Source organism: Euprymna scolopes, chromosome 39, assembly GCF_053919585.1.
Source record: "Euprymna scolopes isolate OS-2025 chromosome 39, ASM5391958v1, whole genome shotgun sequence".
NCBI classification, from domain to species: Eukaryota; Metazoa; Mollusca; class Cephalopoda; order Sepiida; family Sepiolidae; genus Euprymna; species Euprymna scolopes.
The window spans coordinates 38,480,530-38,491,503 of NC_136520.1; the positions used below are offsets into that span (position 1 = coordinate 38,480,530).

General features: G+C 35.4%; 1 protein-coding gene across 2 annotated transcripts in view; it reads left to right on the top strand.

The window, feature by feature from the left end:
• Positions 1–10,974, top strand: part of LOC145263762 (polypeptide N-acetylgalactosaminyltransferase 5-like) — a 231,481-nt gene that overhangs the window by 215,905 nt on the left and 4,602 nt on the right. For both annotated transcript variants that reach the window (XM_080120794.1, XM_080120793.1), the window contains one exon: positions 4,641–4,763. In XM_080120794.1, coding sequence (XP_079976920.1) covers positions 4,641–4,763 — 123 coding nt within the window. The remainder of the gene's footprint in view (positions 1–4,640; positions 4,764–10,974) is intronic.

Genomic DNA, 10,974 nt, shown 5'->3' on the forward strand with positions numbered 1-10,974 from the left:
TCTCCTTGCTTGGATAGGTTTATCTCTTTGAACCTCCATGGCCTGACTACAAACCGAGAAACCAACTATCACTAGTCCTAAATTGATGACATTTTCTCCAACCGACCCAATCGTAAGTAGCCATACAACTTTGGCAATTTTTTCACTGAGTACGAAAAGCCTATGGACCGGTCGCAACTCAGATTTTTCCCATATTTGATTTACAGTCAACGTAACTCAAGGATATTGAGTTCAGTAAACTAATAGTTCCCAAACTAAAAGGAGTGGTTGAAGGCTTGTCAATTCAGAAATTAGTCATTGTAAATAGACAAATAATAAATGATAAATAATTCAATATATACCATCTACAGTCAGATAAATAAATGAATATTTATTTACCTGACTGTAGATGGTATATATTCCTCAAATCCGTCAGGGAAATAAATGAGTATTTATTTAAACTATTGAATTATTTATTTATTTATTTACAACGACTGAATAATTGCTGCACTGACAAGCCTTCAAACACACCTTTTATCTGATAAACAATGCTTCAAGCGAAAGTAAGTTATTGTAAACAGATAAATAAAAAAAATAATAAATAATTCAAAGGTTCTCAATAAATATTTATTTACCTGACTGTAAATGGTATATATATATATATATATATATATATATATATATATATATATATATATATATGTTGCCATCCACATACAGTACTGTTTCGTTGTATCACTACTCATCAGTGCGGCTAGTCAAACACCTTTCCCCAACCGTAGATTGAACTTACAACCGTCGCATTGACAGTCGGCAGCTCTCACCATTCGACTACGAATCATTGCCGTAAATGTTTCTCCTAGAGTGTGAATTATATCCACACCCTCCCGTCGCACAGTGCTCGAACCATCAGCTTGTTTACAAACAAATTAATAATGGGCTTCGCTTAATCGCTTTCAATATATATATATATATATATATATATATATATATATATATATATATATATATATATATATATATATATATATAATTTTATTCCTTCCCTAAAACATAGCTTTTATACTCAATTTATATTAAATATTGCTGTGGTTCTTAAAAATAATCAAAAACGCTATTATCGTTCAAAATGGCGTCTACCAAAGCCAAGAACCATACCACAACATCTGTCTTCCTTATATATAAGTAAACTGTAGTCATGTGTTTGAGCCAAATCATAACAGTGTACTTAAAATTTAACGGGTATTACCATTGAATAACAATGTTTCAACTCTTTGTTAAATGTCACACATGATCTTGCTCAAACTGACCTTCTCAATATGTAGCAGGGCCAATGAAAGTGAATAAACTGAATCCATTACATGCTCTGTGTGTGTGCGTGCGTATATATATATATATATATATATATATATATATATATATATATATATATATATATATATATATATATAAAGGTGTTTAAAGGCTTGTCAACGCAGGAATTGTTCAGTCGTTGAAAAAATATAAATAAAAAAAATGATCAATAGTTCTCAATAAATATTTATTTACCTAACTGTAAATGGTGTATATATTTAGGAAATATACCATTTACATTTAGGTAAATGAATATTTATTGAGAACTATTGAATCCTTTGAATTATTTATTTATTTATTTATCTGTTTCTAACAACTGAATAATTCCTGCATTGACAAGCCTTCAAACACACCTTTTATCTGATAAACAATGCTTTACGCAAACTACAACATACTGCTTGGTTCCCATTTTTTTTTCACAATTGTTGGCATTCATTTCCCCGGTATCTTTCTATTAAGATTTTTTTATAGAAAGATATTGGGTGCACGGGAGGGACCACGCAAGTGAAAGTGTTTCTGTGGAGCAACCTGAATTCGAACCTGGCACACTGATGTTTGTGTTGAAGCACCGTGTTTGCGTCCGTGTTTGAGCATCGTTAGATCGATCAATGTCCGTATCTTTATTGTTGCCTTCTGTACAAACTTCGGGCCAAGATCGGTGTTCTGATGCTACATTTCACCTTTCTGTCCTCGGTCAGTGAAGGAGAAATCCTTCATGATTGAAACAATTTCAATTTTTGTTCCTATCCAGAGTACCCCTTTTGGGGAAGCTAGATTTTCTCTACATTAAAAATCGACCTTGTATCTAACTCTGCTCTCGTGGGGACGCAAGTAAATAAGAACAGGCAGGGTTTGTTCAGTGGACATTGTTTCTATTTCAATTTCGTTATATTTTAGGTTTACATTTTGTCTTGTAAGCTCCTTTTTTTTACAAAAGAGTCACCACTTATCAAGGCCCGGGGACCACTTGAGGATAAGGGTTGATGACCGTACGGTAGTCAATAGAGCAATATCGTCGTAATCGTTAGAAGGGGAAATTTGGTAAATTGGATTACTTAAGGGTCTCCTTAAGTAATCCAATTTACCAAATTCAAGAACTTGTTTACGTTGGTCTTGAAGCCGACCATATTGTAGTTAGCTGGAAATCAGGAAAACAGAACACAAGCGTGCAGTTCTAAGAAAGAAGCTTTGTTCATGGAATTTACGTTTAGATTTAGACACATGTAAAGAGTGAGAGAAATTATGGATAGCGGTTTCAGGTAGACGAGTGTTTTCCGTAAAAGTTTGGACAGGGGGGGGGACCATAGATTAGAGTTCAGACGAACACTTGCCATGAAAATAACGATAGAGCAGAGATAAGCTGTGTTTACTCTATCGTGTTTACTTCCCATCGTAAACATTGCTACTGCTATCCATTTAGATTTGGAGGCATAAACTAAGAGAAATTCCAACACAAGTGAAATTATTAATGGAACCAAATTGTTATAAAACCATAACTAATGCTTCGTTATGATAATGTTCTTCTAATCTGTATTCACAAATATATTGAATGTAAAAAGCTTCCAAAATATTTAATCGCTAAATACGTGTTTTTTTTTTTTCATTAATTTTAAATCCAGGTTGAATTAATTTCTATTTGATATGTTAAATACTTCCAAATCATATTCAAATTTCCAAGAGTCAGGAAGTAATTCATTCTTCCATTTTTTTTTCTTTTAATATTAACAAAAAATTAAAATGTTTGACTTGTTTAGAAAGAAACCGAATTACATCCTGGTGGATTTAATTTCGTAATTAAATCATTTTATGTTGTTGTTTTTTTTATTTTAACTAAATGTTGTTGTTTTTTAATATGTTTTACGCTATTGAATTTGTCATTTCAGTAAATATTCCATTAATAGTAAATAAATATTTATTAAGACCATTTATTATATTTATTTATTTTTACATTTTTTTTTTTTTTTTTTAGAAAGGTGGTGTTTCTCATGAAATATCAAAATATATAGTTTCCATTATCCCGGACTTTATATATTTAAGCGAATGATTTATTGAAAATTATATAAGCTTTTATTGTGTTATATAGGGGTTTGATTTTTATTATTTATTGCTATGTTTTAAAAGTGATGCTTAGAGAGTCTTGTTGATGAGTTTTAGAGAGAGGGATGTTGTTAGAGAGATTGTTCGTTTTATGACGATTCATATATATGAAAATGTTTATTACTTAGATGTGTAATAGATGGAAAGCTCTTTGAGTGAAGAGATAGTCTTGAGACATTGTGTAGACAGTCTTAGTGTAGATATGAGATGTATAGTTCATATTGTCGATATGATATGTCGAGACGTGTATGTAAGATGTATATGTTAATACATTTTATAACACAGATATACAAGGCATACAAAAACAATATTCTTTACCTTTTGGTAGAATCACAACACAAAGACGACGTTATAAAAACACATGATGGGTTTATTTCTTCTCACGGCCGGCCGTGGTTTTCTCATCAAGAATTCAAAGCTTCACATATTAAGTTTCAAAGTGACCGTCTCGCTTCTAGACGTTCGAATTCCAAACTCCAGACTATCGTCTGTCGACCTCAGACTCTCTCTCCGTCTCTCCCCCTGCTTCTGTCTGCTTAACTCTAAAGTTTTTCTATCTATCTCTAGAACTTTCTATTTTCCATGACGTCATACACACGTGTTCTGGACATACGTGTCCAAAACTTTTCCTTTTTTTCCAAAAGGAATTTTAACCTATACTCAGTAACCTATATTTCCAATATGTTAAAAACATGTTTATTAAATTATCTTGTAGCTGCATTCTTTCAATTGAATTTTCATAACAAAATTGACAGTGCACATTCTTTTCTTGAAACTATTTTATCTCTAAGCTGTTTTACATTCCATTTTCTAATTCTCACACGTAATCTATTTCTAAACCTAAATTACGAGGTTCGAATTTCGTCTATTGCTATTTCATTTTCATTTTAACTAAATCTCTCTATTTTTATACTTACATGAAAAGGGGACAGCCCTTATGATGTAACAATTGAAGAAAAACGTCGCATATATAGTTTTGTACATTTGTTCTTTTACGATTTCGACCTCTACTACATTGCTAGCATCCTTAATAATAATAATAATAATAATAATAATAATAATAATAATAATATGAAAAGAATGACACATACATAGACACACAAGAAGTGATCACACAATCATATTAATATAGAAATATTACACTATAAGAACTAGTGCCATAAAAAAAAGTTACACCATACATTGTATTAGCAATTTGTTTTCTTTTACAGCATATGACCTTCACCAAACTTGGAGAAATACGAATTGATAGAAGATGTTTGGGCGTATTAAGACGTATTGTCGTCATTACCTGCCACGGCAATAAAGGCAATGAGGAATGGAGGATAAACAAGGTAAAAAGAGAAGATTCTTTATTACACTCACATTACTTTGAAACTAGCAGGCATATCGGGTGTTGCCCAGGAATTGAATGAAAAGCTGTTCTATAAAAGAACTGGCCTGGGTACCCGGCGTTGCCCAGGTGTTTGGACGTGTGTGTTGAGCAAAAAAAAAAGTGATAGTAAATAGGCAGGATCGAACCCATAGCGCGAAGGAGGAAAAGAACGTGAAAAAAAATACTTGATTTCTTTGCCGTTTCGTCCATCGCCAAACCGAAAGAGGCAAAGATTTAAATTAAGGCTAGTCAATCGAAAATATCGGCGAAAAAAGCGACCCCTCCTTGTCGAAAAGTGCTCAGATGAGGGTGTAGGAATTAACATTTTTAGCTTGGTTCAAAATGTTGAGATCCAGCAACAAGCAAAAGCAAGATAGCCAGCAACAAGTTAACCTGCAGACCAGCTTAATGCAGGTACTGGTCTCCCGCTTTGTTTTTTTTTAATCAGAGATTTGCTTCTCCTAGAAAAGTTGCCTTCACCACGGCTTACGGGAGCTGTTACATAGAGTTATCATTGAAGTTATCACTAGGGTTATCATAGAGGGGCACCCAATTGACGTTTGGTGTATAACATAAAAGGGGAGGACCATAATTGTATTTGTTGTCATGGAATGATTATTATTAGAATGAAAGGAGATTATGTGTGTCATAAAAGAATTCCGTGTGCGTATGATCGTCTAGTTTCATATGCGTTTGTGTGTGTTCATATCTAATTGTTCATATGCTTTTGTGTGTGTGTGTTACATGCATTTTCTTCGACATACCTTACTTCATGTGTCGTCGATGTTGATCCATCTGGAATTCATCTTCTCTTGGAGGGAGACTGGTACCTGTTAGACGAAGATTTATCACTCCAAGACGATGAATTGGTTTTATAGCTTTTTATTTACCTTCCAGATGTCGACACAGAATATGGAAGTGAATCTTGCTTGCTTTGAACACGTCAGCGTCCCCCACCCCCAGTGAAGAGGAGGGAACAGCTATTAAACCGTCCGTCTTCTTCAAAGTCTAAATCCAGTCTCACAGATCTAGCCAACCTGACCACGTCACTCATACGTAATCTGGTCAGCTGACCCTCGGTTCTGGTAAACGTGTCTACACTCCACGTTTACTCACCCCTCTCTCTCTCTCTCTCTCTCTCTCTCTCTCTCTCTCTCAATCCATTCTGTAACAGAGCCCTCTCCGCCCCAACACACACGTACATACATACATACATACATACATACATTTAAACAAACAGGTGAGATTTATATTATAGATTATAGATGGCCACAAATGGTTGGTTGGTTGGTTGGTTGGTTAGTTGGTTGGTTGTTGCGGCGTTCACCCTGGATCGGTTGAGCCGAGTCCATTCAGCAAATTCACCGCATCCTATATAACGGCCGACCAGGTGCGGCGGTCAGAGACAGTTTCCGCTACAAGCTTAAGCCATTTGTGGTTCCATCGACTCATTTCAGTATCCTGTTTCACCGTTCTGAGCCAGATGTTCAGTTGGCCACCGCGGTGTTTCTTCCAGTTTGGTGGTAGTGTTGGGTCGATGGCTTCACGAATGGAGTCACCTGGGTTTTGGCGAAGCGCATGGCCGGACTAGCAACAAATACCGATGTATAAATATAGAACAATACATCTTCATTGTCGGTGACGGTGAACGAGTGCGCGTTGTCGAAGTGGTTTTCTCGAACACGTGCCAGTCGACTGTTGATCTTTATTTCCGATTTAGTCTATCTTATATTTCTCGTAGTCTGTCTGTTTTTTCCGTTCCATTTTTGTTTCTCGAAAGCTAGTAAGCTAATCTCGCTGAAGTTTTGTAAGAACGTCTGCTATGATAAACTGCAATGAACTAAGTATTATGCTATACGATCGATACATAATTAGCGATTAAACGCGATCAGTCACCACAATACCACATTTACTCTAAAAGTTTTCTCGAAAACGACTGAGCTGATCTGGCCGAAATTTTGTATGGACCATTCCTATAATAAGGCGCAGCGAACTAAGTATTATAGTATCCGTTCTATGCAGAGTTAGGGATTAATAGAATTAGTATTTAATGCAAAAATGAGCATTTAACCATATTTAACTATCAATTTGCATAAAATACTTGTTCTGTCAATGGGCTTTAATTTTGACCGTTAAAAACGGACACAAGTCTAATTTATATGACACTCATACATCTATCTATAAACGTATATTCTGAAATTTAACCTTCATTGACAATGTAATCACTCTCATAGTGCGTTTATTTAATGACAGGATATTCTGCAGTTGACCTTTAAATAAGGGTAATCTTTGCCAGTTGTTTCTAGTCAATCAACAATCATTTTATCTTTTAAGTCGTGTTTTGTTTCTTCCGACCAGGTGCATGTCTGTTTCAAGTACATATTCAATAAAGTCCGTGTACCCATGCTCCCGTCCTTAAACCCAGTGACGTGCAGAGGGGTGCAAGGGGTGTCCAAGCACCTGCTCCTCTATTCCTATTTTAAAAGTGCCCTTTTCAGAGGGATCTATTATAGGCATGTGCTCCACCATTATTATATTTTTGTCGTTTTCTTTTTCACGAGTACCTGCCCTGAAAATGCTCTCTCTGCACGTTACTGATAAACCCCAACATAAAAAATTTTATATGCATTTTTCAGATTAGAAATAAAATATGGTGGTCTTTAACTCTAATACAAAATTAATGGCACCATGCATTCCTCGTGAGATATGACTCTAGGAAAAGTGAGTTTGGTCTTAGTATAGGGCTTTATTATCAATTACCCCGTTTTGCAGAACTGCAGAGATACCACAAATAAATAAAAGAAAGAAGAAAGAAAACTGAAAGAAGGTAGGAATTAAAGTCGAAAATGTGAAAAAAAAGAAAAGAAAGACGGGAGTAAAAAAGTGGAAGAAGAAAATAAAGAGAAAGAAATTGTGGTAAAGGAAAAGCGGAAAAAAAAAAGGTGAAAGAAGAAAAGAAAGGGGAAAGAAAAGTCAGAGAAGAAATTTAAAAAAATGAATAAGTAAAAAAAAGAAGAAAGAAAAGTGAAAGACAAAGGGAAGAAAATGAGAAAGAAGAAAAGAAAGAAAAAAGAAAAAGGCGAGAGAATTAAAAAAGACGAAAGAAAAGTGAAAGGAAAACGGAAGAAAATGAGAAAGAAGGAAAGAAAGAAAAAACAAAAAGCGAGAGAATGAAAGAAGGACGAAAGAAAAGTGAAAGGAAAAAAGAATGCAAGAAAGAAGATAGAAAAGGATTTAATTTTCTGGGGTCGTTTCTCTGTCTATATCGTTGTTGATTACGATTAATTGAATAATTTGGAACCGCTTTCAAAGGAGGCATGCATTTTTTAAAATTATATTTCTGGGTGCTTCTTCGTTATAATAGCGAAATTCGAAAACCGAAATATTAAAGTTCAAGTAAAACCACTAATATTCACTTAATTGTCATGTCGCAGTAATGAAAGTATCCAAAAATTACGAAAAACAATGAGGTAGAAAATTAATGATTATTAAAAACAGTTTTCGAAGATGATTTGTGAAAACTGAGTTTTGTTAAATTGGCCTAAGATTTCAGAAAATATTAACGCCCCACACTCTCAGTTAATTTTTTAGCAAAAGTCAGTTTTGGCTGATCGTCTTCCAAAACTATTTTCATTAATAATTAATTTCTTACCTTATCGTTTTTCATAATTTAAAAAAAATATTTTCGTATTGTGACATAACAATTAAGTAGATATTAGTGATGGGACGATTCCATTATTTTTCCCCGATTCTGATACAATTACCGATTCCGTATTAAATTCCCGATTCCGATACAATTACCAATTTCGATTCCGATACTTTATAAATCTCTAAATATTTAACTATAAAATAGTTTTGTCTCGATTATTGTAAAACACATCTTAAATGTGCATATATTTTCTCATACGTAAAAACACATTTGTGAGGGGGGGGTATCTATAGATATTAGTTTTACTGAAAGTTTAAAATCAATAAATACTTATTATTTTATGATTAACACCAGCAATTAAAATTTTTCTTAAACCAAAATCCAATTAGAAAAGAAGGGAAAAAAAAAGGAATCGTTTTGGCATCGGAAAATAGGCACACATTTTTCCGATTCCGATACCGATTCCGATGCCCTAGAAAGTTACCATATTTTCAATTCTCGATTCCGATTCCGATTTATCGCCCCAAAACTAGTAGATACCATTGATTTTACTTAAATTCAATATTTCGATTTTCGAATTTGGGGTGGGGGGGTTTAGCTTACAATTATGCAATTTCAATTTTCTTGATTCCATGTAGCGTTCTTTTTTTTTTTTTTTTTTTGCGTTTTACTTCTGTAACAGTTCCTATATGTCCGGTTTGCGCCTGTAGCTCATGAGTATAAGTCTGCGCATTCAAGAGTTCTTAATATTTCAGACGTTTTCATTATTGTTATCCGTTGTATCTTCTCAGCCATTCTTCTGATTCCAATTTCTCCAATTCTTTTTTCAAAGTTTTTTCGGGGGGGATTCTTCCTAGTGCTCCTACTATTATAGGTATTATCTTGATCTTCTTCATTTTCCAAATGCCGATTTGCTCTCTGGCTAGCTCTGTGTATTTGGAATTCCAAAAAAAACTTTGAAAAAAGAATTGGAGAAATTGGAATGTTTGATTTCTCGGTTTCCTTGATATTCACCCTGTGGTCTGCGGGAACAGCAAGAGCTACGATTTGGCAGGACTTTTCCTTCTTGTTAATCATTACACCATCCGGTATTCTTGCTTGGGTAGATTTATCTGTTCGTACGTCTATGTTTCATTGGATTTTATGATTCTCGTTTTCAAATACTGCTGCGGTTTGTGCTTGTACCATTTATTATTATTGGCTCACAAGGAGCTTTCATACAGGTTATCAAAGACCTCTCCTTGAAAACAGCCTGTGGTGTTTTCTGGAAGCTGAGTGACAATAAGCCTCCCCAGATTTTCAGTACTCTTCTCTTTTGATAACATTTGCAAATAAATTTGCGTGATCCCAACAGCCGTCTACCATTGGTTTCTCACTGGCAGCGGCCATTGGTCTCTGCTGAAATGTGAGTGGCAATAAGTCTACCCAAGGTCCCAGTTCTCTTTGCACATGCCCAGCGGAGGTTTGGTCAGCGCGCTCTCCTCGGTCTTTCAATCCTCCTTGACCCTTCTCGACTATTTGGCATCCCTCTTTTGGGGGGTCGGTGATTAGGCAATGAGAGGGGATGGGTGAGAGATAGAAAACTCGTAGATATGCAGCTTCAAAGTTCTTGGTTCCATGTAACGGTTCTCCATATTTTGCCTCTGCAGCATTTTGTCTGGCCCGTGCATATTATTATTTTACAAAGGAGTCATCACTTATCAAGGCATGGAAGCCACTCGAGGATAAGGGTTAATGAGTATACAATAGTCAGTGGTAAAATGTCGCAGCTATCGTTAGTAGTGGAAATTTGGTAAATTGGATTACTAAGGGAGATGACTCATCAAGAATTTGTTCATGTTGGACTTGAATACGACCATATATTAGTCAGTTGGAAAGCAGGAAAACAGAACAGAGTTCCACGGGCGTGCAGTTCTAAGAAAGAAGCTTTGTTCATGGAATCTACGTTTACAGATAAAGAGTGGGGGAAATTATTGATAGTTGTTTCAGCTAGACAAGTGTTTTTCGTGAAAGTCAGGCAAGGAGGGACCATAGATTGGAGCTCAGACGAGCACTGGTCATGAAAATAATGATAAAGCAGAGACAGGCTCGCAACGTCTCTTCTGTTGAAAAGAGGTTCCAGGGAAGAGAAAAGCACATCCCCCACTAGGCTATGAAGTCTATTTTGAACTCTAGCAGCTTCTGCCAGATGTTGCAACAGTACTCCATCTTTGGACGTACTTGGCTCTTATACAGGTAGAGAATTGCATCAGCAGTGAGATATCGACTTAAGCGGTAGAACGATCCCACCTTTTTTTGAACAGTCCTGACAACGGATTTGATGTACGTGTTCCATTTCAGATCAGGAGCAAAGGTCAGGCCCAGAGCGTTGTCAAAACATGGAGCCTCCCCAAGACGAGAGCCATTCATTTCAATTGATGCAAGAGGGGAATCAGAGCGTTGATGATGTAAAGATAGAAGCTTAGTTTTTGATGCATTAAAATTAACCAGCCACCTTTTCCCCATTGCACCGCGTGATCAA